The sequence below is a fragment of the Vanrija albida genome (assembly GCF_041260175.1).
Source record: "Vanrija albida strain AlHP1 chromosome Unknown contig_2, whole genome shotgun sequence".
NCBI lineage: Eukaryota > Fungi > Basidiomycota > Tremellomycetes > Trichosporonales > Trichosporonaceae > Vanrija > Vanrija albida.
The window spans coordinates 1,467,109-1,494,391 of record NW_027191421.1 but is presented as its reverse complement, the minus strand read 5'-3'; the positions used below and the strand labels follow the sequence as shown (position 1 = coordinate 1,494,391).

The 27,283-nt window shown below is 65.4% G+C and overlaps 11 protein-coding genes across 11 annotated transcripts; 7 read left to right on the top strand and 4 right to left on the bottom strand.

Moving 5' to 3' along the window:
- Nucleotides 1-354: 354 nt before the first annotated feature.
- On the top strand, nucleotides 355-1,846 carry Q8F55_002219 (uncharacterized protein; the record flags this gene model as incomplete). The annotated part of the gene is made up of 4 exons (XM_069350826.1): nucleotides 355-392; nucleotides 434-559; nucleotides 598-943; nucleotides 1,019-1,846. 4 exons carry the CDS (start codon nucleotides 355-357, stop codon nucleotides 1,844-1,846), a joined length of 1,338 nt encoding a protein of 445 aa, XP_069211212.1.
- Nucleotides 1,847-5,350: 3,504 nt separating this feature from the next.
- Nucleotides 5,351-6,444, top strand: Q8F55_002218 (uncharacterized protein; the record flags this gene model as incomplete). Its single annotated transcript, XM_069350825.1, has 5 exons — nucleotides 5,351-5,402; nucleotides 5,472-5,535; nucleotides 5,579-5,643; nucleotides 5,694-5,866; nucleotides 6,010-6,444. 5 exons carry the CDS (start codon nucleotides 5,351-5,353, stop codon nucleotides 6,442-6,444), a joined length of 789 nt encoding a protein of 262 aa, XP_069211211.1.
- A 587-nt stretch (nucleotides 6,445-7,031) lies between these two features.
- On the top strand, nucleotides 7,032-8,892 carry Q8F55_002217 (uncharacterized protein; the record flags this gene model as incomplete). The annotated part of the gene is made up of 5 exons (XM_069350824.1): nucleotides 7,032-7,318; nucleotides 7,353-7,720; nucleotides 7,755-8,286; nucleotides 8,322-8,764; nucleotides 8,798-8,892. 5 exons carry the CDS (start codon nucleotides 7,032-7,034, stop codon nucleotides 8,890-8,892), a joined length of 1,725 nt encoding a protein of 574 aa, XP_069211210.1.
- Nucleotides 8,893-9,170: 278 nt separating this feature from the next.
- On the bottom strand, nucleotides 9,171-9,615 carry Q8F55_002216 (uncharacterized protein; the record flags this gene model as incomplete). Its single annotated transcript, XM_069350823.1, has 2 exons — nucleotides 9,171-9,290; nucleotides 9,355-9,615. The coding sequence occupies 2 exons, from the start codon at nucleotides 9,613-9,615 to the stop codon at nucleotides 9,171-9,173; spliced, it is 381 nt and encodes a 126-aa protein (XP_069211209.1).
- Nucleotides 9,616-9,789: 174 nt separating this feature from the next.
- PEP12 (SNAP receptor) lies at nucleotides 9,790-10,971 on the top strand (the record flags this gene model as incomplete). Its single annotated transcript, XM_069350822.1, has 7 exons — nucleotides 9,790-9,856; nucleotides 9,931-10,066; nucleotides 10,115-10,208; nucleotides 10,257-10,402; nucleotides 10,457-10,671; nucleotides 10,768-10,922; nucleotides 10,960-10,971. The coding sequence occupies 7 exons, from the start codon at nucleotides 9,790-9,792 to the stop codon at nucleotides 10,969-10,971; spliced, it is 825 nt and encodes a 274-aa protein (XP_069211208.1).
- Nucleotides 10,972-11,422: 451 nt separating this feature from the next.
- Nucleotides 11,423-12,035, bottom strand: Q8F55_002214 (uncharacterized protein; the record flags this gene model as incomplete). The annotated part of the gene is made up of 2 exons (XM_069350821.1): nucleotides 11,423-11,688; nucleotides 11,804-12,035. The coding sequence occupies 2 exons, from the start codon at nucleotides 12,033-12,035 to the stop codon at nucleotides 11,423-11,425; spliced, it is 498 nt and encodes a 165-aa protein (XP_069211207.1).
- Nucleotides 12,036-16,278: 4,243 nt separating this feature from the next.
- Q8F55_002213 (uncharacterized protein) lies at nucleotides 16,279-17,496 on the top strand (the record flags this gene model as incomplete). Its single annotated transcript, XM_069350820.1, has 1 exon — nucleotides 16,279-17,496. The coding sequence occupies one exon, from the start codon at nucleotides 16,279-16,281 to the stop codon at nucleotides 17,494-17,496; it is 1,218 nt and encodes a 405-aa protein (XP_069211206.1).
- A 974-nt stretch (nucleotides 17,497-18,470) lies between these two features.
- On the bottom strand, nucleotides 18,471-22,041 carry VAS1 (valine--tRNA ligase; the record flags this gene model as incomplete). Its single annotated transcript, XM_069350819.1, has 8 exons — nucleotides 18,471-18,539; nucleotides 18,587-18,915; nucleotides 18,974-20,174; nucleotides 20,212-21,181; nucleotides 21,222-21,386; nucleotides 21,428-21,653; nucleotides 21,702-21,869; nucleotides 21,924-22,041. The coding sequence occupies 8 exons, from the start codon at nucleotides 22,039-22,041 to the stop codon at nucleotides 18,471-18,473; spliced, it is 3,246 nt and encodes a 1,081-aa protein (XP_069211205.1).
- Nucleotides 22,042-22,679: 638 nt separating this feature from the next.
- APM4 (clathrin associated protein complex medium subunit) lies at nucleotides 22,680-24,191 on the top strand (the record flags this gene model as incomplete). The annotated part of the gene is made up of 6 exons (XM_069350818.1): nucleotides 22,680-22,688; nucleotides 22,724-22,753; nucleotides 22,791-22,825; nucleotides 22,878-23,140; nucleotides 23,187-24,130; nucleotides 24,186-24,191. The coding sequence occupies 6 exons, from the start codon at nucleotides 22,680-22,682 to the stop codon at nucleotides 24,189-24,191; spliced, it is 1,287 nt and encodes a 428-aa protein (XP_069211204.1).
- A 128-nt stretch (nucleotides 24,192-24,319) lies between these two features.
- On the bottom strand, nucleotides 24,320-26,394 carry Q8F55_002210 (uncharacterized protein; the record flags this gene model as incomplete). The annotated part of the gene is made up of 4 exons (XM_069350817.1): nucleotides 24,320-25,237; nucleotides 25,289-25,659; nucleotides 25,696-25,747; nucleotides 26,356-26,394. The coding sequence occupies 4 exons, from the start codon at nucleotides 26,392-26,394 to the stop codon at nucleotides 24,320-24,322; spliced, it is 1,380 nt and encodes a 459-aa protein (XP_069211203.1).
- A 158-nt stretch (nucleotides 26,395-26,552) lies between these two features.
- On the top strand, nucleotides 26,553-27,279 carry Q8F55_002209 (uncharacterized protein; the record flags this gene model as incomplete). The annotated part of the gene is made up of 4 exons (XM_069350816.1): nucleotides 26,553-26,643; nucleotides 26,679-26,712; nucleotides 26,767-26,889; nucleotides 27,099-27,279. 4 exons carry the CDS (start codon nucleotides 26,553-26,555, stop codon nucleotides 27,277-27,279), a joined length of 429 nt encoding a protein of 142 aa, XP_069211202.1.
- Between the last annotated feature and the right edge of the window lie 4 nt (nucleotides 27,280-27,283).

Sequence of the window (27,283 nt, the reverse complement as noted above, 5' to 3'; positions counted from 1 at the left end):
TATGCAAGTGAGCGCCGCCACACCCGCCGCTTGGCAGACCCAAAGTGGCACCACCCGCCACGCCTCGTGCGCCACACGCCCAAAGCGCACCCCCCATCCACCCACAGCCCCTGTCCGCACAACACCTCGTGCCAGCTGCTGCACGGGCCGCCAAGCAGCCGTTTACAGCCAGCCGCCCGCGCACCACAGCCCCCTCGTCTGCAGGCTGCCAGCCGCGCCGTGTCCAGCCCGGACGCGCGCGTCCCCGCTCAACACACGGTCTTGCCCCCCCCCTCTCTCCGCTTCGCACTCGTCTCTTGCTCTCCAAACAAACCCACCGCACCACCCCACCCCACGCTCATTACTCTCACCACCATGCGCCCGCCCAGCGCCGGGCTCGTCCCGCGGCAGATGTGCGTTGCCCCCCTCCGCCCGCCGCTGCTGACCACCGCAGCGACCCCGCAAAGTTTCCGGCGTGCATCGTCGCCTGCGCCGCCAAGAATGCCTGCGTCCCCGCCCCCGCCATGGCCGTGGGCACCAACTGCTTCTGCGCCAAGGAGGTGACGCAGTGCATCAGCGCGTGGGTCGCGCCCCCGCCCCCGTGCAAGCTGACGGCAGCGCCTGCACGGCCGCCGACAAGACGGCGTGGACGGCCACCTACCCCGGCGTGTGCGGCGGCACCGTGTCGTTCGGGCAGGCGTGGACGTCGACGTTTGTCATCCCGCCCGGCCCGGCAACCCCCACGGCGTTGACGACGGCCGAGCCGAGCCCGAGCTCCACGGCCCCGTCGAGCTCGGCACGACCCTCGCCGTCGACGACAAGACCGCCGCCCTCGTCCTCGTCGTCCTCCTCACATCCCTCTTCCAGCAGCACGAGTGCGTCGGCGTCCACTTCGGCGTCAGCGACGGCGATCGCCGACAAGACATCAAGCCATACCGGTCTCGGGGCGATTATCGCCGGCGTCGTGAGTGCGCGCGCGTGGGCACGACGCCTCGTGCCTCTGCCATGTGGCACCACACCCCCCCGCTAACCGCCACAGATCGCTGCCGTCGTCCTCATCGCCGCGGTCCTCGCCTTCTTCATGTGGCGCCAGCGCAAGAACAGGCAGCGCGACGCGTACGACATGGACTTGATCAAGGACCAGCACCACGCCAGCGCCGACGTCACGCCGTACGCGCTCAACCCGGCCCCCGCAGCAGGCGCAGGCTACAACCCCCAGCAGCAGCAGATGCAGCAGGCGTACCCCTTTGCGAACGGGTACGGCCCCGGCTCGGACGCGTACGCTGGCGGCGGCGGCGCTGGCGGCGGCAACTTCCAGCAGCAGCAGTACGCCCAGGAGCAGCAGTACGGCGTCATCGCCACGGCCAACGGGTACATCCCCGCGCCGGCCCCCGTTCCTGCCCCTGCCCCCGGGCACGCGCAGCACTACTCGCTCGGCGGGAGCACATACCCGCAGGCATACCCGCAGCAGCAGTACCAGGCGCAGGCGGGCAGCAGACAAACCATCTACTCGGAGGGGCACGGCGCCGGCCCGACGTACGACAGCTCGGCGCGCATCATGTCAGTGTACGACGGGAGCAGCGCGCCAGCGGGCGGCATCACGCCGTTCCAGGCCAGCGGCGGCGCTGCCGCCGGCGCCACGCTCGCCGTCGCCAAGGCGCAGGCGCGCCCGCCGACGCCGACAGAGATCTACGTGCACGAGCGGGACGGGGGCCGCGTGTCCTCCCCTCCGCAGGCTGGGCCGTCAGTCGTCAACGTCATGCCGCCGAGCTACGACCCGTCCTGGGCCGACGACCAGAGCACGGCCGGCGGGCGGACCGTGGCCACGCCCGCGCGCCCCGAGAAGTCTGGCCTCCACGTTGTGTAGATTGCAGGTCGCTGGCCGACCCCGTTGTTCATGTCACTAGTTGTTGCTGCCTGCTGGTGCTGGGCGGAGCTCCGCGGCGGTGCAGGGCCGGCGCGCCGACGCGCCGACGCGCCGTTCCCACGCTGCTGCACGCGTCAAGCTAGCCCAACTGACAGACGGGGCGTGAGTCACCATACCGGGCGCGGTCGCTGCCTGCGACGCCTGCCAGACGCGTGCATGGCCCCCGTTTGGACTGGCCAAACGCGCTCATCCCCTGTTTGGGCCACGCCGCCACGGCTATCGCGACACAGGCACTAGTGTCCGCCTGTGGCCAGGCCGTTGTCGCCGCCACCACCCCCGTTCCGTGGTCCTAGCCCCCCCCCGGCCCTTGTCGTAAGGCGGGTCGCGGGCGTCGCGGGGCATTATGCCCAGAAACAGATCCAGTGGCCGTCGCGACGTCTCGGGTCGTCGACGACCCAACCGGTACACATGCTCTGCCGGCCGGCTGACCGGCACGCATGAGACAGAGCCAGAAGCGCTAGCTGTCTCGGTTGCGTCGCACCTCGTGCGCATGGACCAGAAGGTGCGATGCAGCGCTGCGGTGCTGCGATGCTACGCTGCGATGCGATTCTACGCTGCGACGACCCTACACTGCGACGCCGACGCGCGCTTCTTCTTCCCACGTCGTCAAGAATCGCAAGAAACGTGACACGGCACGGCTGGCGAGATTAGCCTCAGCATTCCTCGTCAGAGGCACACCCCGCGTCATGCTCTACAACGGGGGTGGGCAGCAGCTTGAGTCTGCACCTTGAATGAAGGTGCCTGCCTGCGGCTGCCCCGTGGGCAGTGCTGCCGGCTGCGGCATCGGCGGGTCGGTCGACGGCGGCAGCAGCAGCGGCAACGACGAGGGTGGCATGTTCCTTGATTTTTGCCTTGATGGACTGGTCGTGGATTCCAAGAGGGAGTGAGGGGGCCGTTTCAATTCGACTTGGCGCCGGCGGGCGTGGCGAGCGAGCAGGCGGCCAGGCCGTTGGTGGCGCCGACCCTGAAGAATGTTGTTGCCGAGGTGCCTGCCATTTTTTCTCCTTGCCTCCTTGCCTCCTTGCTCTCGACGCAGACGCAACTCGACGCGCATGCGCCGAGGCGGAGCAGGCCATCCGCCCCGCCCCGCCCCGCGCTCCACGTCGCTGTCGCTGTCGCTCGGCGCTTCGGGACTAGGGCGCGTGCCGCAGGGGCCGCGTGTTTGGTGGCGCGGGAGGGATGACAGTGCCATGGGCTGTTGCAAAGATAGCAGACGGTGTAGTATGCAGCCAGTGTGCAGGTACTGGGTCGCGGTCGTGGCCGCGGAATGGCATGCCGTGACGGCGGCCGTTCTGCAGCCCGCGACGGGGACAACGCGGAGCAGGTCGGGCTGGCGTCGAGCAAGACAACAGTGACGCTCGCTCGCTGCAGTGGCCCCCGCCGCCTGGCCGGTTGTCATAGCCGCTCGCTGCCAGCTTGTCCGAAGTCTCCGGAGTCGGGCTGTCTTCGGCGCGTCATCTTTGCGGGCGGGACAGTGGGCATGGGCGTGGGCTCGGGCGTGGGTCAGTGCGTGGGCTTTGAGCGCGTCCGACGTCGGCGTCTGTCTTCGGCGCATCGTCACTGCCGCAGCTTGCATGACGTGTTTCGACTGACGTTGTGGTGTCTGCTCGCCCTGGTGCGGCCGGTGCCAAGATGAGATCGTCAGAGTTGGGTCTCAGGGGTTGCCCGCGTTCCACGTGCATGCCGCCCCTGAATGTTATCGCGACGTCCTTGACCCGGTGGAAAAGGTTGCCGGTGGGTGCTGGCTGGTGCTGGGCTGGGCTGCCTGTCGCCGCCGCAAAGTGCAATTTTCGTTATCGCCACGACGACAGTCGCACCTCTGACGTGACGCGCAGAAGTAGAGGTGGGCAGAGTCGATTCGATCTCGTCCTCCTGCTCCAAGCTGCTTCAAGAACCACGCCACACGGTTAGCGTCGTGTCGTGCCCCCCGCCGTCGAGCGCGTCCACGGCCTTTGCATGCAAAAAGACACAATGGCCACCCACCCACTCGTCCAAGTCCACTAAAACCGGGTATGATTTGCAGCGGTGGGCGGCGCGGAACAGGGTCGAGATCGAGACGAGACTCAGGGTAATGGGTCCATGGGTCCAGGGAAACAAGTCACAACTTTTTTTTTTTCTTCTTGCTCTGCGCGTGCTGCAGACGTCACAACGCTGCTGCTGCTGCCGCCGCCGCCGCGACTGACGACAAAGAGCCGTTGGTGTGCGTCGTGCCGTTTCCCACGCTCTGAAAGCTTTTCCCTGTTATTCTTGTCGCCGCGGCGGCTGCCCCTCGTCCTCTCCGCGCGCCCGCCCTGGGTTGAGAACGGGGCGCGCGGCCGCCGGGTGATACACTGCTACGCTCACCGGCGCCGCCGCCACCAGGCCACGCCTCTCCACGCCACGCCGCCGCGCCGCGCCAGGGAGCAACGACCCGTCTGTGCATTTTCGAGCTCGTTCTGCAGTGTGGTGGCAACTGTGGTAGCCGATGATGCCTGCTGCACCCAGGCTGGCCAGGCTGGCTTGGCTCGTCATGGCACGACATAAAGACACCACTTTCCCAGGCTTTGTTTTCGCCTCTTGCTCTCTATACAAAGACGACTCTCTCAGTCATCCTCCAAAACTAGACTCTTCTCCTCACCCTTGTCCACCACCCACACCTACAAGGTAAGCACTAGCTCGGTTCCCATCCCAGTCACCTCTCTACGGTTGCCACCCACTCTCTCGCGCTGCGTGACTTTTGCACTGTCACTGTCACTCGCACTGGCACTGGCGCGACCAGTGTGCGTTTTAGACAGCCGCGCCGTAATTGAGGACACGGTATCTGCCTGCTGCCAGTGACCGTGGACGATTACGACTCCTTTCCCACCGTGCACGCCAGAGGTTTCAAAGATATCTCTGGCTGCTCTGGCTGGCTGGTGCTGCCGGCTGGCCGGCCGGGTGCATACCACACCTTGACACGTCGCGGTGCGCCCAAATAGTGTTCAACACGTTACGAGGGTCCCACGTTGCTCCCACGCACGGACGTACAATGGCCAAGGTGGCGCCGGGGCGCCGGGGCGCGGAGGGCGCGTCGAGGCCGGGCTCGAGTTGATCGAGAGGCGAATGCCCAAGCAAGTCGTCGGTGTCGGTGTCGGCGGGCAGCGGCGCGGTGGCAAAGGCGTCGGCGGCGTCGTAGTGACTGCTTGCTCGCTCGCGCCCAGTCGGTCAAAGAGGCCCCGCGGTGTCGTCGCTGCGGCATGTCGGGGCGGCGGGCGCTATCTCTGACCTTGTGCTACTCCCACCGCGTCGTCGTCTTCCTCGTCCTTGCTCGGCCGCCCCTCATTCCACCCCCCTCCCTCTTCCCCCTCCGTCACCTCCCGCCTTGTTGCGAACATTCCGACTTTGTCTTTTTTCTTCTTTCACTCTACTCCATTCCCACTATCCTACAGCTCGTACTCACTCCACCACCAGTTCATATCCACCACAATGGCCGCCTCTGTCCAGACCCAGCCCAACGTCCCCAACGGCGACGTCCCCAGTGAGTACCAGGTGGCGTCGCGCACGCACCTCGACTACGGCCGTGGGCGTGATACTGACTCGCACCCAGACTTCAAGATTGTCGAGCGTCTTGAGCAGGTCCCCGTTGTCCACGACTCGCTCGCCTACGCCCAGTGAGTAGCTGCCCGCAACTCTTGAACCCAGCTAACCCGCCAGGTCGCTCATCAACTCGACCCAGTTCACCACCAACCTCTACAACACTGCCGCCGGCCTTGCTTCGCGTGAGTAGCCGTAGAGTGTGCACGCCCTCAGCCACCCCTAACCATCTCAGGCTCGTACGAGATTGCTACCCCCATCCTCACCCGCGCCAAGCCCGTCCTCGAGTCTGCCGACAACCTCGCTGTCGCCACCCTTGACCGCGCCGAGTCGGTCTTCCCCTACCCCTTCAAGACCCCCACCGAGGACCTCGTCGGTGTCAAGCAGGCCAAGGCCGTTTACGACGCTGTGAGTTTAAACCTCCGTGTGCTGTTGCGACGCCTTGTGGCTTCTTTTTGCGCCTTGAGGCGCCCCTGCCACGCAATTGACACGCACTCGTGCCCCTTTTCTCTCCACGGCCCACGGGAATCCAGAGCTGACACGTCGCGCAGCGCGTTGCCCCCCTTATCCAGCAGGCCACCCCTGTCATCCAGGAGGTGATCAACAAGACGACTGCCATCAACACGCAGCTCGGTGCCCGCGTTACCGCCGCCATCCAGGAGTCGACCGAGATCTCGCACCAGCTCCTCGAGCAGCTCCGCACGCTCGCCGACTCTTCCAAGGAGCTCCCTCACCACCTCATTGAGGGCCTGACCAAGGCTACCAACGACGTCAAGTCGATTGTCCTCGAGAAGGACGCCACGGTCCAGGACAAGACCAACAAGCTCGGCGCCTACGTCGTTGACCAGGTCAAGCCCGTCGTTGACGAGATCTACAACTACGTCCTTGGCGCCAAGAAGGCCTACACTGAGAAGCTCGAGAAGGTGACGGAGAAGTCCGCCCCTGCGCCTGCCGCTCCTGCCGCCACTGAGAAGACCGCGAACTAGAGGGTGTCTTTTGTTCCGGTTCTGGTTTATTCTTAGTTGTGTGACATAGATGCGGTTTACGACTTGTGATTGATTCCCTCATGGCGCTATGCCGAATTTGATGCGTTTGTAGTTCCTTCCATAGTATGTTATGGATGTGATGGAAGGTGAGGGCGATGCGACGCGGTGGTGAGGACGCGGTGGTGGAGGCCGCAGGAGATAATGCTGTCGCCACTGGCGCGCCATCGGACAGGTCGCCCTCGTGGCACTCCGACGGAGTGTGGTGGCCGTGGGTCGCCTCCTGGCCGATATCTCGGCCCTACGACGTGGTCCAAGCGGGCGAGCGCGCGAGCGCCTTGTCGCGTCCGTCTAATCAGCCATTAGCGCTGCGAGCAGTGGCATTGGCTCCGCGACAGTACCGACCCCGACGCCGCTTCAGCGGACTAATTCCACGCCGCGCGCCGCCCGCCCGGCCCGCCCGCCCGGAATCCGGATTACATGCCGAGAACCCGAGTGGTCGACCACTGGCATTTCCGTTGTTTGAGGGGTGGTGCTCCCCAAAAGCAGGCATCGCCCTCTTGCTCTTCTTGCAAGCACCAAGCACTACAATGAGCACATCACGACTGTTTGGCAGCGTGCGCGCGGCGGCGAGGAGCGCGGCCGGGGGCGTGAGGCGCGCAAGCAGCGCCGCCGGCACGCGTGCCGGGCCCTCAAAGCTGGCCCTCGGCGCCGCGCTGCTCGCCGTCCCCGCGGCGCTGTACCTCTCCCGCCCGGCGGCGGCGCTCGACGCGCGCGTCGCGCCCGCCAAGGGGCCCAGGGCGGTCAGCGTGGCCGAGGTGCTGCGCCAGGCCGAGGGCGACGCCGTGTGGGTCGTGATCAACGGCGAGGTGTACGAGTGGGTCTGGGGCCCGGGGCGTGGCTGACGCCAGCATGACGCGCTTCCTCGACGACCACCCGGGCGGGCGGGACATCATCCTCGCCAACCGGAGCCGCGACGTGACGCCGCTCTTCAGGCCGCGCCACCCCGCCGACCAGCTGGACGGGGGCAACCTCCCCGCCGAGGTGGTGCGCGTCGGGCCGCTCGCGCCGGCGAGCGAGGCCGAGCTGGCCGAGATCGCGCTGAGCATCAGCGCCGAGGCTTTGGCCGAGGAGGAGCGGATCAGGGCCGCGCGCGAGGCGTTCGAGGAGCGCGGGCTCGGGTCCGTCATCAACATGCGGGATTTTGAGAAGGTCGCCGAGCCGCTGCTCAGCACCGTCGCGTGGGCGTACTACGCGAGCGCGGGCGACGACGAGATCAGTGAGTTGTGGTCTTGGGCGCGCTGACGGCCTAGCGAAGAATGCGAATGCGGCTGCGTACCAGCGTGTAGAGTTCCGCCCGCGCGTCCTCCGCCGCGTGGGGCAGGCCGACGCGTCGACGACGCTGCTGGGCTGCGCGTCGTCCATCCCCGTCTTTATCGCGCCGGCCGCCATGGCCAAGTTGGGCCACCCGGACGGCGAGGTCAACCTCACGCGCGGGGCGGGCGCGACGGGCATCATCCAGGCGATCAGCTCGAACGCGAGCTGCGGCATCGACGAGATGGTTGCCGAGCGGCTGCCGGGCCAGCCGCTGTTCTACCAGCTCTACGTGAACCGCGACCGCAAGAAGGCGGAAGAGCTCATCCGCCGCCTCGACGCGAACAAGTTTGACGCGATCATGCTGACCGCCGACGCGCCGGTCGGGGGCAAGCGCGAGCGCGACCTCCGCCTCAAGGGCGAGTTTGAAGGCCCGGCCGGGGGCGTCAGCGTCAAGTCGGACGACACGCAGGGCGTCTCCCAGGCAATGTTTGCCGGCGTCGACCCCGACCTGTGCTGGGACGATCTCAAGTACGTGGCGCCGCCACTGACCTGCTGACGCCCAGGTGGATCCGCAGCATCACGTCCATCCCCGTCATGATCAAGGGCGTGCAGACGGTCGAGGACGCGCTGCAGGCGTACAACGCCGGCGCGGACGGGATTTTGATTAGCAACCACGGCGGGAGGCAGCTCGACACGACCCGGCCGAGCCTCGACGTGCTCCTAGAGATCAGGAAGCACGCGCCGCAGCTCCTCCGGCCGCAGTTCCGCGCGCCGACCGGCCCGAGTGCCGCCAGCCTCGCCCACCCCGAGCGACTGACCCCCGCCGATGACCCGGCGCAGAAGCCGACGCCGCGCCCCTTCGACATCTTCATCGACGGCGGCGTCAGCCGCGGCACAGACGTCGTAAAGGCGCTCTGCCTCGGCGCGAACGGCGTCGGCGTCGGCCGCGGCTTCCTGTTCGCGCAGAGCGTCGCGGGCGAAGAGGGCGTCGAGCACGCCGTGAATAGTGAGTTTTCACTGCTGCGCAGGCTAACCATAGTCTTTAAGCAGGAGATCGAGCTCGCCCTGCGCCTGCTCGGCGCAAACAAGATCTCTGACCTGCGCCCGTCGCTCGTCGAGGTCAAGGACAAGTGAGGGGTGGGTGTTGTAGGGCTTTGGCTAGCATATGCATGGGGCGCGGCGGGCCGAGAGGCGCCGCCGCGCGTATCTTGGTGTATAGTTGTTCCTGTGTTGGCCAGTCGTCGTGCCGTCGTGCCGTCCGTGCCGTCCCTTCTGCCGTCTTGTGTCGCCGCCGTCTGCTCTCCTAGCAGCGCTGCATCTCTCCCCGTGTCGCCAGCGGTCCCCCCCCCCGTCGCCGGTTGTATCCGTCGTCCTATCGCATCGCAGCGTGCGCCGTCGTATCGTCGCAGCGCTCACGCCGCCGCCGCCTTCTTCTGCGGCCAGCCCAGCGCCGCGCGCAGGCCCTGCCCCGCGCCGCCGGCGACAATGCCAAGCAGACCCCAGAACACGCCCTGGAGGAACGGCGAGACGACCTGGGGCGTGAGCGATGAGCGCAACGCCGACAGAGTCCGAGTCCGTCTCCCCCACCCCACCCACCTGGTCCTTGACGGTGATCCACGCGACCTGGCCCCAGCGTACGTCCACGCCGTGGCCCCTCACGATGGCCTGGCTCGCACTCGCGTCCGCCTTGCTCGCTGGCGCGAGCGAGGGCAGCAGCGAGCGGAGGTACGCCTGCTCGAAGCGCAGCTCGGGCAGCGGGGGCAGGGACGCGCGCACGCGCTGCCGGACGGCCTCGCGCCGCTTGGCCTGGTGGTGCGCGCGCGCGTCGTCGAGGTCGGGGAAGGCGGCGCTGCTCATGGTGCTGTGTGCGATGGAGTGAGGGTGGGTCGGGTCGGTCGATGACGGCGGGTCGCGGGTCGACTGCTTCGCCCAGCCGCTCGGACCATTTGCTCCCGTCGCACATTCGTCGCCACCTAGCACCTTGAACAGCGCGCTCGTCATCGTTCGTCGCATCACCCTGCACTCAACGACATGAGCTTCAACGACCTCGAGCGCGGGCAGGGCGGCGCGCCGCTCCTCCCCGGCGCCGACAGCGGTGGTGAGTGCGAGTGCCGCCGGCTAAAGCCCAGGCAGGTACAGGCCCGCTCGCTGACGCTCGACCCCCGCTCCTAGACGACGCCGCCTTCACAAAGGTCAAGGACTCGGTCTCCATCCAGATCTTCAAGATCCAGACCAACGTCCAGGGCATCCAGAAGCTCGTTGACAAGCTCGGCGCGGGCGGCGACGGGCCGCAGCTGCGCACTGCGCTGTGAGTTGGCTGCCGGGTTGTACGGATTCCAAGCCACTCACACCACAGGCACAACCTCACAGAGTCGACGCGCGACATGGTCAAGCGCTCGACCGAGGACGTCAAGGTGCTCGCGGCGTTCCCGACCGGCGGGGCCGGGCAGGTGGGTGGAGCGGCGGAAGACGGGGGTGAAGCTGACGCCGACGCCTAGGCCGCGCGCAAGCCGATCCAGGCCAAGCTCTCGCGCGAGTACACTGCCGCGCTGCAGGGTTTCCAGCGCGCGCAGCGGCTGTCGGTGGAGAAGCAGCGCACGACGGTCGAGGTGCAGAAGCGGGCGGTGGAGGAGGCCGACGAGGCGTGAGTGCGGCAGGTGGCACGCACAGCCGTGCAGCAACGTGCTAACCCCCCCAGCCACCACGAGCCCCGCGGCTCGGTCGAGCTCGAGCAGGTGCAGACCCAGACGCAGGCGCTCGCGCCCCAGATCAGCCAGCACGAGCTCGAGTTCCAGGAACAGCTGATAGCCGAGCGCGAGAGCGAGATCCGCGAGATTGAGAGCGGTATTCATGAGCTCAACGATATTTTCCGCGACCTGGGCGCGATCGTCGAGCACCAGGGGGGGTTGATTGGTGCGTACGGCCGAGGGCCGCAGGTCCGAGGCTGGCGGGATGAGCTGTTACGACACCGCCCGCCGCCCAGCTCGCTCCGCTCGCTCACACCCCCAGACAACATCGAGTCCAACATCACCAACGTCGCCGCGCACACGTCGTCTGCCGCCGAGGAGCTCACTACCGCACACGAGTACCAGCGCAAGGCGGGCCGGCGGGCGCTGTGCCTGCTGCTCATCCTCGTCGTTGTCATCCTTGTCGTCCTGCTTGCGGTGGGTGTTGCCCCAGTATCGCTCGCTAACCCACCAGATCCTCTCGTAGCCGCACCTCTGGACTCTTTATTTAGACTTTTGCTTCTTTGTATTGCGCACGCGCGGCGTGGCTATGTGGTAATACTTGTGTGCTGAGACTCCGAACGGCGGTGGCGCCAAGGCCGCACTACTTCCGCCGACGGGACAACTTTGCGTCGGTGCGGCGTCGGCGTCGTCGGCGTCGTCGGCGTCACTGCGGCGTCGTGGGCGTCGCCAGCGTCGTCAGCGTCGTCAGTGCGGACAGCCGCGTCCCTCTCCGTGCCAGCTCGACAGCTCTACTAATGCATGCGCATACAATCGGGACAACAATGAAGTGGCGTGGCGTGGCCATGAGTGGTATTATGGTGGTGCGGTGGCGGCGCCATGGCGCGTGCGCGTGCGTGGGGGACAACGAGGCTCGGGGCTATGTACAACGTGCAGTGTTCAGCGGCACTCGGGCCGGAGCGAGGGGGGCTCGGCGCCTAGAACAGGCCGTGGAGCTTGGGCTCGCGTCCGGGGTCGAAGTGCGAGTGGCGGCGCTGGGCGTCGAGCTGGGGGCGGCCGGTGGCCGCGTTGAACGGGTTGGCGGGCTCGAGGCCGGGCGACGGGAGCGCCATGCTCCCGCGGGGCGTGGACGGCGCCGACGCGGCCGTGGGCAGGCGCGGGCGCGTCAGGCTCAGCAGGGAGAGGAGCGGCGAGCGCGACGGCGAGGGGTCGCGCGGCGCGGGGAGCTTGGTCTGGGGCTTTGCTGGGGGGGTTAGCGGGCGTTGGGGTGGGGGCGGTGGGGCCAGCGAGGAAGGCGAAGGCGGCGTGTGTTTGCACGCACACACTCGCCGCCTTCCCCGCCGCGCGAGACAACTCACCAAACTCGCCGGTTCTGCGCTCCTCGCGGCAGAGGCCATGGGTCCCAATGTCAAAGCTCGACAGGAGCGCATTGAGGCGGTCCTCGAGCGGCCCGGGGCCGGTGCCGGCGCCGGCGTTGCCCATATTTGTGGGGTTGAGCGGCGAGGCCGAGGGGGTGGACGCGGCCGAGGTGGACGCGGCGGCCTGGGGGATGGGTTGGGACGAGGTGGTGGTGGTGGTGGTGGCCGTCATGGTGGGTCGGGTGAGGTGGCTGGGTGTGGCGGGTCGAGTGGGTTGTGGTGGTGGTGTCTCGTGAAGAGAGAGAGGGTGATGAAGACGAGTTGAGAGTTGAGGTACAATGTCAATGTCGAGCACGACTCGAGCACGCGGGTTATCACAGGACAATGAGAGTGCGACGAGTAATCAGCGTGCAATCAATGTTGTCGCGAGTCGACGAGCCGCCCACCCACCACGCCGCCGTCACAATCTCCCGCCGCCCAACTAACGGCCGCCCGCGCGGGTGTAATAAACCCTGCTGGCGTCCTAATCGCCCGATAAAGCCGAATAGGAAACGCGGGGACGGCGAATATGGTATTTTCGGCGCCGCGGGTTCAGGGCCGGGACGTCGACGTCCCACTGTCTCAGGCGGAGTAGAGCCCAGGCTTCTTGGCGCGGGTGGTGCTGGCGGGCTGCACGCGCGGCGCGCGACGGGGCGGGCTGCACGGCGCACGCGCATGGCGGCGGTCCCGCCGATCACGGAGACTGCCAGGCCCGCCCGGGGGACATGACGAATCGCAGTGTCGGCAGTGCTAATTCATGTGTGGTGGCGAGACGGGGATGATGGCTCCCGTCGCGTGGGTGTGCGTGGCGGGCGGGGTCGCACGGCGGGAGGGGGAGGGGTGCGGTCGCAACGAACACCTGCAAGAAGCATGCAGGCCAAGGATGCACCACACACCGACAACGTCGCACTCCACGAGCATGGCGGGGCGCGGCGCCACCTCCCAGCGGCAGCGCGCCAGCCACAACAGCTCACGTGCCGCCCCCCGCCGCGCGGGGACCCCGCCGCCACCCCCTTGCCGGGCGTTATCTGGGGTTCGGCAGTGCACGGTCGACAGTCGCGGCATGACGATGCAGTGGAGCACGGCTGCGTGCGGCGGGCGTGGTGCCGGGCGTGGCGTGGTGGTGTCGGCGCCGGACGTAGGCTGGGCGGGTGTGGGCGGGTGTGGATGCGGGGTAGTAGTGGAGGTGGAGCTGTCGGCGGGGCGGCCGACAGGCGACGATGGCACTAGTGGGCGTCGCGGGGGCGCCGACGCGTGTGATCTGGGCGCGGTATGCAGCGGGGCGAGTTCGTCATGTGCTTGTGGGTGTGGGACATTGCGCTGGGCTCTGGAGTGGGGAAGTCGACTGGGACTGGGCCGATAGAGCCGTGCTTCTGCGCGGCTCGAGAGAGCACACCAAGAGCCAGATGCTGAACCGAGTCGGACTGTACGAACCTGCCTATCGTCAGCCAAAGTGCTTCTCGTCGGTTGGGGGCGTGCCGGTGGCAGTCGTGATCGACCGATCACTGGCGCCGAGTGTCGATCAAGGAGATCAGACGCGGCAACGGCGACCTCGGGGCTCGGCGTCGCGTCGGCGCCTCATGCTCGGAGTGCTGGGCGCCGGCTGTCGTGGCACGGTGGTGCAGGGGCTGTCAGCTTTCCAGTTTGTCGAGCCGCTACTGCTGCTGTGCTGCAAGAGTAGAGCTCACCTAGCCTGCAGTCAAGCGATAGGGCTCGTGGCAGCACATGTCGGCGTCGCATCGACACGTGCTGACCTCGCTGTCTTGATGAACTCTCGCCCTCCGCGCCCGCACTCCATCTCCAAGTCTCGATGGCTCCACGGCCTGAAATGCCACGATCAGAGGTCACTCGGTGCTGTTGGCCTGTGAATGACGGTACACTCCGCCGCCACACTGAACGGGGACGTCAGCGCCGTCGTTGGCACTGGCCGTCCCATCAACCTCGCACACATCAATCTACGCCCCCTCTTGTTCTCAAGGGAGAAGTGATGACGAGGAAGAGCTGATGCCCAGGCAATAGACGCATGGCCGGTAGCACCTGCGACGTTGCAGTTGCCTCACGTCCCCCAGACCGGAGGGACCGTCCCACTCGTAGCCGACACGCCACGCTGCCAGCCCCCCATCGGTCCATAGCAAACTGAGCACGCAGTCGAGGGCGGGACGGGCGCGCCGCGTAGTCTGAGCGTGGTGTTGCGTGGCGGGTGCCACCTAGTGGCGAAGATTGCACCGCGCAGTGCCACCTGGTGGCGAACGTGTTGCTCGGGGGCAGTCCTCCACGGGCGGGCAAGTGGCGGCGCGCTCGGCGTAGGCCCCCGGATGACGCGCGCCCCCACTCCCCCGAGCTGTCATCCTGGTCCATGGGTACTAGAGCCCGATCGCAGATAGCCCGATCGCAAAGCCGACCTCATCTACCCCTCCCGCCGCCGCCAGTGGCAAGTGGCAGCTCCAGCCCGCAGCACCGCCCACACCCGCCCCCGCCCCCACGCCACACTGCCTTGAGTACGCGCAACGCTCGACCTCTCGATCACAGAGTGCACCGAGCTGCGGCTCCGTGCACGCGCACTGCGGGCCGGTGCGCGCACCGGCCCGCGCGCCAACTGTACCTCTCCCCCCGCGAGATCCCCGTCAGTGCGGCTGTGCGGCTCGCTGTCGCCTCGATCGGCGCGTGCAGCGGGCTCTGGCTGCCTGACGCGGGTGCTTACCCCCCCGACCTGGGCGTACCCCCGAATGAACGTGGACCGGGCCGCGTCGCGTCGAGTCGTGTCCTGTCGGCCGTGTCGCGCGCGTTCCGCCGTGCCCCGGCACCGTGAGCTTCGAGTCGCCTTGCGCAGCCGTGCCAGTCGTGCCACTTCGGATAGCGCGTTCGCGCTTCGGATAGCACGTCATGACCGGCAGCGTCACGCCAAGCCGAGGTCACGCTGCCGACGCCACTGGCGCTGGCTGCTCCTGCGGCGCAGCCGCAGCCGCTGTTGTCCGACACGCCGGCTCACGATCCAGCTCTTGACAATACGCCAGCAGAAGCTCGCAGCGCACACAATCCGCATGCACACCCGCACACGGCACATGATCAGCGGCGCGCCGCTCGCCCGCGTGCAGGCCGGAGCGATCAACAGGGCGGCGCAGGCACGCGCTCGGGCCGTGTGTTGTGTAGACCACGTCAGACGCGGCGGGCGGTGGCGGCGCGGGGCGTCGCAGCTTCGACGTCCTTTAGAGCCAGTTTCGAGTCCAAGCCACCAGCTCGTGCCAGGCAATGGATCGGCAAGCACACGATCGGCGCGGCTGCGTTGGGCCATTGTCTCCGTCTAGGGCGGGAGCGACGCTGCGAGCTGCGAGCGGCGTGCGGCGGGCCGATGCTCGGCTGGGCAGCCAGCGCTGGCTCGCGTCATGCCGACTGACCGACCCACGCTCGCGTCGCTGGCAGAACCCGCGGCGTGTCTTCCTGTACCGGGCCCATGCAGCGACGACGACGACGACGACGACAAGGCACACTGCGGCACGCGCACATACGTCTGGGCGAAAGCGTGCCGTGCCGAGGGACGCGAGGTGGTGCGTACACCCACACCACCCACACACTCTCGCTCCGTGGCACTTGTTTCATTGTACGCCGTGTATCTGTCCCATCGGCTGGCACTGGATCGGCGCGATGCTGCTGTATACATTGTTGTTGTTGCATCCTTGCACTCGCCCCTCCCCGCCGCCGTAGTCTTTGTCTTTGCACAACGCCCAGTGTCACTGGTAGACGTTGCGATTGCGGGTCCCCATGATTCAGGGGAGAAAAGTTGAACAGTTTCGATGCAGCTTTGCTGGCGCGCAGTGACCCTCTGGCCGCCTCTGCCTGTCGCCTACCGCCTACACCCCGAACCTCATCACACCCTCCATTCTTCTCGATATCAATACGCTCACGGCCTTGTTCCTCGGCAGCCCCCTCCGCCCCCCGTCCCCCCTCCCCCCTCCTATATAAACACAGCGTGCAGTCGCCAGTCTTGCTTTGCTCGACGACACTCTCGCTGCACGCTTCCCCTAGCCCCCCCTATCCCCCTCCCTCCCCCTCGTACCCCCCTCGCTTGGGTTGCAACCAAAATTTAGACCCGTGACACCTCCAACACCTACACCTTCCGACTGGTCGACTCCAACTGGCTACTCGTCTATTCGCTCACCCACACTTGCTAGACTCGCCTAGCCAGCTCAGCTCGCCCAGCAAAACCCCCCCTCGGGTCGGCCGTGGTCTCGAGCGTCGCTCCTCTCTCTCTCTCTCTCATCAAGGCCACCTCCCCCAAAAAGTCATCGCCGCCGTCGTCGACACACACACACACACCACCTTGATCAGCGGCGTGACACTGTTGCACACACACACACACCACCACGCCCACCACCCCCGTGCACACACACTCCCCCCCTAACCTCCCCCCCCCCCCACCCCCCCACACACACACCACAATGTCCCTCCTCCCGGCGTTTGACGACGACGGCACGGGCCTGTTTGGCGCGACCGCGTCGTGGGTCAGCTCGACCAGTGCAAAGCCCTCGACCAACGCAAAGTTTACTCCTGAAGACTTCAACTTTGACTTTGCAACCTTTGCCGGCGCTGCTTCGGCGGCCGACCAGCACCACTACACTGGCGACAGCTCTCTCGACGCTCTGTTCACAGACTTCAAGTTCCCCTCGCCATCACTCCCCGCCCCAGTCGTCTTTGACACTGGCATGCCCCTGGCCGCCGTCGCCGCCGTCGACCAGCAGTCATCGGCCCAGGTCATGGCCGCTGCTAGCGCCGACGCCAACGCCCTCCAGCTTCAGGTCACGCCAGAGTCGGCCTTCACCCCCACCGGCTCGCCCCACACAACCAGCGCTGGTTACGCTTCTCCCTCAACGTTCCAGTACTCGCCCACCCCTGGTCTCACCATGTGCCCGACCGTGACAAGCACCCCGGCGCCCCGCTCAAACTCGCGTTGCAGCTCGCGCTCGTCATTCTCTCACCCTGCCGACGTGGCTGCCGCCGAGCGCGCAAGGCTAGCATCGACCGTTGTCAACGGCCACGCCCATCTCAACCACAACGGCCCCGTCCCCAAACTGAAGAAACTCCACCTCTGCCCCTTCGATGGCTGTGCCCGTGCTACGCGCACCTTCCGCTCCAATGCCGACCTGCAGCGACACATCAGGTCCCACCGTGGTGAGCGCCCCTACGGCTGCCCTGCGCCAAACTGCGGCAAGGCATACGGCCAGCAGAACAAGATGGTCAACCACGTCCGCCAGCAGCACCCCGCACTCCTTTCCTGCATCGAAGTCGGCCGCTCCCGCTCCGCCCGCCGCCCCGGCGTCGCCACGGCTGCCGCCGTCGCCGCCGCTGCACTCACCGGAAGCGGCGGTCTCTACCCTGGCATCGGTGGCATGATGACCCCAGGCCTGTCGGCTGGTGCCTCTGCTGCGTCCTCGGTCACTGCCTCGCCAGTCCAGACTCCTGGTCCGGGCCCAGCACCGACCGTCCAGTCGTCCCTCTCTGGCCACCGTCACGCACCGTACCACCAGCCTGCCCACCAAGCCCTACAGCTGGCCCAGCTCACCCCGAACCGTCGTACCACTGCTCAGGCGGCAGCTCCCACAGGCCCGCTCTTCTGCGCCGTCCGTCCGCAGCAGCAGCACCACCACAACCGCTGGTAAAAGGCGACGCACGCAGGCAGTCACCTTCGGACGCCGCTGCACAAGCCTACAACCCACTCCAACACACATTCACATCAACCCACTATAGATCTTAGATCACCCAAGACACCAAGAACACCATCAGCATCAGCATGCCCGCATTCACATCCCTGCATGTCAAGAAGCAAAGAGACGAAAAAGACAAGAAGTAGCACCGGCGCAGGCGCAAGCGCACACAAGCAAGCAAGCAGCAGCAGCACAAGCACGGGTCGGCACAAGTGTCGGCCCACTAAGAAACCAAACCCAAGCCAAAAAATACCAAACCCACGGACCATCGAGAAAACGACTCACCCATCTGCATTTTCCACACACTGTCCATTTCCCCCCTGCCATCTTCATCCTCTTTGTCGAGACACCCCCATCCCCACATGCCCATATCATAGCACAAACCACATGTCGTAGCTGGAAGCGGTAGTGCATCATGCATAGTCTTTCTTACGCAGTGGGACCTCGGATTCTTTGGTGGCTCGTTGCTACGCAAGTGGCTTGAGATGCGGCGGGCAAAGGTAGGCGCCAGCAAGCCCAGCAAGCGCCATTGCCGTCGTCAAGCCGTGAACACTAGCCGACGACAGCACGATTGGCGGCCCCTGCACGTTGCTCCACATCGCTCGGTCCCTCGTCAATACCGAGGCGACGAACCACGGCCGACGCTTGGCCCGCGCGCGCGCTCGCGCCCCCGTAGTTCTCACGCACGCACGTCGGCCAACAGGCACAAGCCCTTGTCGATTGGCCTTGGCAAGCGACTGGTTTATTCGCGCGGAAGCGTTCGCCAAGTACCACCCACATCGCTGCTGCTGCCGAGCGGATCTTGCCCCGGCAACCACCGGTCGACGGCATGCAAAATAGCCGGAAAACAGTAAAAAATCACGGAAAAACGGGCGTGCCCATGGCTGAACAATGAAATGACATGCGCTTCTCACTATCTTCCCCTACGCCTACAGGAGTGTCTTGAAGCGCTCAATGCCGAGACGGAGGGCCTCGATCTCCGACTCGAGCTTTTCGATCTGGACCCGTCAGTATGCCGCATCCGCATCCGCATGCCAAAACCCACCTTCTCCGCGTTCTGTGCCCGGACCTCCTCGCGGACAGCAGTCTCGTAGTTGGACTGCTGGGTGAGCTTGACAATCTTGTCGCGGCCCTGCTCGGCAAACGCCTGCTTCTTCTCGAGCTTGGTGACCTCGGCAGCAGCGTCAACCTTGCCCTGGACGGGGATGTGGACGTTGACGTCGGCAGTGACAGTCTCGGTACCACAGCCGTGGGGGACCTCCGAGTCGTCGGTGACGAACAATGCCTGGCCGGCACCCTTTGTCAACGCGACAATGATGGGCGCCTGCGACTTGAACATCTCCTTCTGCTCGGGCTTCTTGGCCTGAACAATGACTGTTACGTAAGTTAGCAAGCGCCACACTCCGCCACCTCCACCGCCACTTTTACCCACCAGTGATCTTGTCCTCGAGCGTCTTGCCGTTTGTGGGCAGGTTGTAGAGACCAGTGACCGAACGAGCCGCGCGGATGACCTCGTTGACGAGGTCAAAGTCAGTCTCTGCCTCGGGGAAGTTGTACTCGGCAACCTCCTCGGGGAACGAAGCGACCATGATGGAGGGGGTGTCGTCGCCAGCACGACGGGGCAGACGCTGCCACATGTCCTCGGTGACGTAGGGCATGAAGGGGTGGAGGAGCTTGAGACCGTTCTCAACAGCAGTGTAGAGAGTGTTCTGGGCCGAGATCTTCTCAGGAGTGTCCTCGTTGGCCTCGAAGAGGGGCTTGGTGGCCTCGATGAAGACGTCACAGAGGTCGTTGAGGAAGAAGCGGTAAGCGTAGTTGGTGGCGTCCGAGAAGTCGCGGTTCTCAAGGGCCTTGTTGACGTTGATAGTCGCAGTGTTGAGGCGCTGCAGGAGCCACTTCTCAGCAATGCTCTCCTTGCCAGTAGGCTTGTGCGAGGGGTTGGGGGTGAAGGTGCTCTTGAGACGCTTGCCCTCGAGATCAACGAGGCCGAGACGGAAGAGGGCAAACTTGGTGGCGTTCCAGAGCTTGTTGCAGAACTTGCGGTATCCCTCAACACGGCCAATCTCGAGGTTGATGTCACGACCACCCGAGGTGTAGTTGCAGAGGGTGAAGCGAAGCGCGTCGGTACCGCACTGAGGAATGCCCTTGGGGAAGAGCTTCTTCTGTCCGTCCTCAGCCTTCTGGATCTCCCTCTCGGGCAGGTTTCCGAGACGGAGGTCGTTGTGGAGCTTCTGGAGGGTCTGGCCGGTGATGACATCGAGAGGGTCGATGACGTTACCAGTCGACTTGGACATCTTGCGTCCCCAGGCGTCACGGACCATGGGGTGGCAGTAGACCTCCTTGAAGGGCATCTGGTCGGTGAGCTGGTTGCCGAAGAAGGCCATGCGAGCGACCCAGAAGAAGAGAATGTCCCATCCGGTCTCGAGGATCGAGTTGGGGTAGAAGTACTTCAGGTCGTCGGTCTGCTTGGGCCAGCCCATGGTCGAGAAGGGCCAGAGACCCGACGAGAACCAAGTGTCGAGAACGTCCTCATCCTGCTCCAGAGTGTACTTGCGGCCGTTGGCGCGCTTCTCGGCCTCAACCTTGGCCTCCTCGAGGTTCTTGGCGACAATCCAGTTCTTCTCATCGGCAGTCTGTGGGTTAGCATACCACCCAACAAGGCTCACTCACGTCGGCGAACTCGCCCTCAAACTTCTGAATGTAGGCAGGGCACCTGTGGCCCCACCAGAGCTGACGCGAGACACACCAGTCCTGCATGTTCTCCATCCAGCGGGTCCAGTCGTTGGCGATCGACTTGGGCTTGATCTCAAGCTCGCCGGCGGCGGTGCGCTTGAGGACCTCCTCAGCCATAGGCTTGCAGCTGATCCACCACTGGGGCTTCATGATCGACTCGACAACATCGCCGGAACGCGAGCAGATGGGGATCTGCATCTCGTTGTCGGCCTGGCCGACGTAGAGGTCCTTCTTCTTGAGCTCCTCGATGACGGCGTTACGGACGTGGAAGCGCTTCATGCCCTGGAAGGGAGCGGCGTTCTCGTTGTAGGTACCGTCGTCGTTCATGAGCGAGATGAACTCGAGGTTGTTGCGCTGGGCACACTCGAAATCGTTGGGGTCGTGGGCAGGGGTGATCTTGACGGCACCGGTACCGAACTCGGGGTCGACAGTGATGCCGTCGGTGACGATGGGGATGCGGCGGCCGTTGAAGGGGTGGATGACGAACTTGCCGTGGAGGTGCTTGTACCTCTCGTCGTCGGGGTGGACAGCGACGGCGGTATCACCGAGCATGGTCTCGGGACGGGTCGTGGCGACGATGATGAACTCGTCCGAGTTCTCAATGGGGTACTTGAACGAGGTGATGACACCAAACTCGAACTTCTCCTTGATGTCGTAGCCCTTGACGTTGAGCAGAGTGCGGCCGGTGAGGGCCTTCTGGTCGACCTCGAGGTTGGAGAGCGACGTGTTGAGGTAGCAACACCAGTTAACGAGACGGTTGGCACGGTACAGCAGGCCCTTCTTGTGCATGTCGACAAACGCCTCGATGACGGCCTCGCTCAGGTTCTCGTCCATGGTGAAGGCGACGCGGGAGAAGTCGAACGAGCCACCGAGGCGGCGCATCTGGCCGGTAATGTTGGCCTGGTACCTAAACAAGTCAGTCACGAGCCACGCCGACGAGTACGCACTGGTCCTTCCACTCCCAAACCTTCTCGAGGAACTTTTCGCGACCGTAGTAGTGCCTGGTGTGGCCCTCGTTCTTGACGAGACGCGCCTCGACAACAGCCTGGGTAGCGATACCGGCGTGGTCGTATCCGGGGACCCAGAGGGTCGAGTAGCCCTGCATACGCTTCCTGTCACTGTCAGCATCACGGCACGCCGCGCTGGGACCTACCATCGGATGAGGGCGTCCTGGATGGAGACGGTCAGAGCGTGACCGATGTGAAGGTTGCCGGTAACGTTGGGAGGGGGGAAGGCCATCGAGAACGTGCCCTTGTCGAGCGGCGTGCCGTCGGGCTTCATGCGGGGCTGGAAGAAGCCCTCCTTCTCCCACCAGTCGTAGTGGGCTGCCTCGACCTTGATCGGGTCGTAGCCGCCGGCGGGGAGGTCTCCCGAGACGTCTGGGCCGGGGTGAGCTTGCGCAGTGCGCTATCGGCCTCTCGACGTACCCTTCTTCTCGCCCTTGGGAGTAGGGTTGACCCACTCCTCGGCGGGGGCAGCCTCGACGACCTTCTTCTCCTTCTTCTCCTTCTTTGCGCCGGCAGCGGGGACGGGCTGGGCAGGTCCCTTGGCGGCCTGCTTTGCGAGCTTCTCGGCGAGCTTGGCAGCCTTCTTGGCTACGCGGGGGTCAGTTTGGGCTCATCTCCAGCTCGGCAGCCGGCGCCACTCACCGCCCTTCTTGGACGTGATCTCGCCCTCGGCGGGGGTAGCGGCCTCGGTGGAGGCGGGGGACGCGGCAGCGGGGGCAGCGGCCGGGGCAACGGCGGGCTTGACCTCCTCAGCGGACATGGTGGCGATGGCGGAGTGGTGAAGCAGGCGGGGGGCTAGGAGTTGAGCTGGGCGATGCCGGCTGGACAGTGGGGTGCGGGTGAACCGGGTGGTAGTTGTGATGGATTGGACCAGCTGTTTTTGAGATGCGAGGGCGATGTGACGCAGCATGCACTACCTTGACAAGATATACAGGCTGGTCGAGATGAGACCGAGCCAGCTGCTTATGAATGACTCGAGGTGGAATGGAGTTGTTGAAGGTCCGAGTCGGCTCGCGGCTGTCTGTCGTTGTGATCGCTCGACCGCCTTGCCCGCTGCTGCCGCCGCCATCCACCTACTGCGACTCGAAAATGCAAGTAGGCGCCGCCGAAATGTGCTTATCAATCATTTTGCCACGTGGCAAATTACGTGGACTGGACTTGGCGTCTGAAACGCGTGAGTGCACCGATCGTCGTTCGCCGATGGTGACGACGACGACGACGGCCCTGTGGGTGAATACTGCCTGCTGACTGCGTGCCGGTGGCTGCAACGACCGACGGCGACGGCGACAGCGACACAACGTCCTGTAACCACACTCCACCCTTCATCGCCGTGATCCTCGCCGAACCGTCCAAAACTCGTCATCCTAAGGCTCGAGCCCCACAGAGGGACAAGCAGAGATGATCTCGGTAAGCTGTTCCCCCCCAGCGTCAGCTCACCCCAGGCATTCTTCATCTTCAACCAGAAGGGCGAGGTGCGTCGCGTGCGCCCGCGCACAACTAACCCCCCAGGTCCTCATCTCGCGACTGTTCCGGGCAGATGTCAAGTACGTGCCGTGCCGCGGGGATGTGTGCCCGCCGGCGTGCTGACCCACCCAGGCGCTCCATCTCAGACGTGTTCCGTATCCAGGTCGTGTCCAACGCCGACGTGCGCTCGCCCATCATCACGCTCGGCTCGACGTCCTTCTTTCACGTGCGCATCAACAATGTGTTTGTCGTCGCCGTGACCAAGTGCAACGCGTCGGCGGCGCTCGTCTTCGAGTTCCTGTACCGCTTCATCACGATCTCGCGCAGCTACTTTGGCAAGCTGGACGAGGAGAGCGTCAAGAACAACTTTGTGCTCATCTACGAGCTGCTCGATGGTGCGTGCAGCTGACACCGAAATCGTGGGAGCTGACACGGCCGCAGAGATCATGGACTTTGGATACCCGCAGAACTCGGAGATCGACACGCTCAAGATGTACATTGCGACCGAGGGCATCAAGTCGGAGATGGCGGTGCGCGAGGACTCGTCCAAGATCACGATCCAGGCGACGGGCGCGACGTCGTGGCGCCGCGCCGACGTCAAGTACCGCAAGAACGAGGCGTTTGTCGACGTTATCGAGACGGTCAACATGCTCATGAGCAAGGACGGCGCCGTGCTGCGCGCCGACGTCGACGGCCAGATCCTCATGAGAGCATACCTGAGCGGCATGCCCGAGTGCAAGTTTGGCCTGAATGACAAGCTCGTGCTCGACAAGCGCGGCGACTCGTCGACGGCCAAGGCCGACAGCGCGGTCGAGCTCGACGACTGCCAGTTCCACCAGTGTGTCCGTCTCGGCAAGTTTGACTCGGACCGGTCCATCAGCTTCATCCCCCCGGACGGCGAGTTTGAGCTCATGCGCTACCGCTCAACAACCAACATCAACCTGCCGTTCCGCCTGCAGACGCACGTTACCGACCCGACAAAGTCGCGCGTAGAGTACACGATCCACCTAAGGGCAAGTTTCGACTCGAAGCTCAACGCCAACAACGTCGTCGTGCGCATCCCCACGCCGCTCAACACGACAAAGGTAGAGGCCAAGGTCGCGGTCGGAAAGGCAAAGTACCAGCCCGCCGACAACTTTATCGTATGGAAGATCCCGAGGATACAGGGCCAGCAGGAGTGCACCCTCACTGCCGAGGCGGATCTCGCCATGACGACGCACCGCCAGGCGTGGTCGCGTCCGCCGATCGAGATCGACTTTTCAGTCGTCATGTTCACGGCCTCGGGTCTGCTTGTCCGCTTCCTCAAGGTGTTTGAGAAGAGTGGATACCAGAGTGTCAAGTGGGTGCGGTACCTTTCCAAGGCGAACGGCACGTACCAAGTTAGGGTGAGTGGACGCAAGCCGCAGGCTGCCGCGCTGGTGACCGCGCTAACCCTCACAGTTCTAGTCTTTGCATGTATGTATGCTACGAATGTTAGGTCTTTATGTCGACCAGTGGTTGTAGAGGTGCACAGTGAATGGCGCCACGAGGGCGAGGGGTTGTGATGGTGGTGGTGGTGGTTATTGGCTACAGATCTACTGGTCGTCGCGCGAGCCTGAGCCCGAGCCCGACGCCTCTGGCTCGTCGGCGGGGGCCAGTAGGCCCTCCTCCTCGCCCTCCTGGCGCGCAGCGACGCGGCGGCGCTTGTGGAGCTCCCAGCCGCGCTTGGACTTGTGGCCAAAGAGATCGGTGCGGCCCTCCTTCCACTTGAGGCGGACGAGGGTGGCGATGATGACGATCCAGTAGGCCTCGTACGTGCCAACAGTCCACCAGGTGCCGACGTTGTTCCACCCGCAGAGACTCTGCGCGAGCTGCCACCAGCCAGAGTAACCCTCGTGCCCGACCTCGGGGTTGCCCCAGGTGAACTTCCAGATGTTGCCGCGGACACGGAAGCTGCCCGGCCCATCGCCGCTCTCGGCCGCGTCGGCGCCGACGCCGTTGATAAAGTACTGGCGCTCGAGCGAGTACGCCGAGCGCGAGGCGAGACCGGCGCCAACGATGAACAGGATGAGCGTGGACACGGTGGTGAAGCGCTGGAGGGTCATGCCCTCGCTCTTTGAGAAGAGGGTGTAGGCGAGGGCGCCGCCGATCGCGAAGCCGGCGAGCGCGCCGAAGAAGATGGCCTTGGGCTTGTCGGTCACACCGATACCGCCGAGGAAGACGACGCCCTCGAGGCCCTCACGGAGCACAGTGATGAAGGGCAGGCCGAAGAGGATCCAGCCGCGGGCGGCGCGCGCGCGGACCCGCCGGCGGTGGTGCTTTGAGCCGCGGTCGGACACGCCGGCCTCATTCTCGACGGCGTGGAGCAGCTTGAGGCGCCACTTTGTGCGCGCGTGCGGGAGGCGGAGGAAGGCAATGCCCATGACGAGGATGATGAGCGCGGCGATGCCGCAGAAGATGCCCTCCCAGAGGTTCTCGGCGTCCTGCCAGAGGTCATGGGCAAAGGTGTAGAACTGGGGAAGTGGGTTCAGCGAGAAGGAAACGAGTGAGCGACTCCAACTCACGACATAGAGGAAGATACCGCCGAGCACACTGGCCGCCGCGAGGCCGAGGAGCGCGCCGCTCCACACCTGGAGCGTGAGGGTGCGGACAAGGGCCGCGCGGTCAAACCTCGGCGCGGGCGCGTCCTCGTCGTTCCCGTCGTCGCTGATACTCAGGCGGTCCGAGTCGAACGTGCGCGCCGAGAGGGTGGGGGAGAGGAGCTCGGGGGGGATACGGGGTGCGCGCTCCGAGTTGCGGCGGGGGGTGCCGAACGTGTCGTAGGCTGCGTCGTCGGCCGCCGAGGCGGGTGGCACGAGCAGGGTGCGCGAGCCGCTACCGAGCTCGCTGGGCCGGTGGGGGATGAGCTGCTCGATGAAGCCGAGGAGCACGGCGACTGGTGGGTCAGTGGGGAAGGCAGCCAACGACGCACTGATGATGCCGGCCTCGAGCGTCTCGCGGAGCGCGATGAAGGTCGCGACGACCTGGGGTCAGCGGCGCGGGCGTGGGGGCAGGCTCACCGAGAAGTAGTCTGTAAAGGCCATTGTGCTCTCCTCCAGTGAGAGGTTGTGGGTGTAAAAGGACGAGATTACTGGCGCTGAGGCATTTCGCGTTGACAAAGAGTGGCCAACGTCGGCGAGTTGGGTTTTTACCCCGCAGCGTGGGCTGAGCCAGACTGGGAGGGCGGAAGTGCACGCGCGCGCGCGCCGCGGCAACGCACCCACTGACGCAAATCGGACCCGATAATCAGATCCCGGAGAAATCAAAAGGGCTAGCTAGCCAGCGTCATTTCGGCTGACAAGCGAGCGCGGGGCGAGCGAGCGGGGGTCGGCGTCGGCGTATGCATGGCCTGCACCCGCGTGCTGCACACAGGTGGCGGCGGGCATGCATTGTGCGCCGCCGCCGAAGCGCCAAGTGGCAGCGCCGGGCGAGCCGAGGGCCGGCGCCGGCCGTGCTTGGCGCGGGCAGCGCCCGCCGCGTCGTGACGCTCTGCCGCGGTGCGGCGCCACTGGCACCCACGCACCCACGCGCGCGCGTCTCACGGTTGACGGTGGGTGACCTCAGCTCGTCGGCCAGTTCCGCGCCGGCTAACAACAGCGACAGAGCACGTATAAAGCGTGCGATCCATCATCCTCTTCGGCCGACGACGAGCGCAACAAACAACGCACACTACCGAGCCAAGCTTGCAAAACCAGCCCAGCCAAGCGCGCGCTGCCCGCCCCATATCACATCACCTCGGCTTCCTCGGCCCGCCCCGACTCGATAACCTCGGCGCGGAGTAACTGCACCATGGCCGCGACCAGCACCGAGCTCACCGGCACGTGCCTCTGCGGCGCGATCAGCGTGGCCGTCAAGGGCCCGCTCACGATGAAGATGTGCCGTGCGTGCATGCTGCTGTGGCGGAGCTGACGCCAGACTGCATGGACTGCAGAAAGTTCACCGGGACAAAGTAGGCCTATTGACCGACCGACTTGGCGTCGCTGGCTCGCTGACACCCGCCCAGCGCAGCGTACATCCTCCCCGTGGCCCGCACCGACGTGCGCGTCACTGGTTCGCCGAAGCAGTTCTGGACAGTATCGGACAACGGCAAGAAGTACTGCCGCGGCTTCTGCGCTGAGTGCGGGAGGTGGGTACGCGTGCGGGGGAGGCGGAGCGGTGGAGGGGTGGGTGGTGGCTAGACTGCTTTCTCGGAGAGCATAAGGGTGGGCGGGCGGGCGGGCGGGCGAATGACGCTCGCGCAGCAGTATGGGGAGCCGAATCCCTCTCGGAGCGCAGCGAGCGGGGAATGGGCGACGATGAGGAAGGCGGACCGCCGCACCGATACTCACACCGCAGCTCGGTGATTGACGAGAGCCCGCACTACGAGGCGGTGTACTGGGTGCACATGGGCATCTTCCCCGCGCATACGATCCCGCCGCCGATCGAGGAGAGCTTCTGGGTCAACGCCGAGAGCTGGGAGATACTCCACCCCGGCGTGCGCGTGCTCGAGCGGCAGGAGGGGCAGGACGATGTGTAGGGGG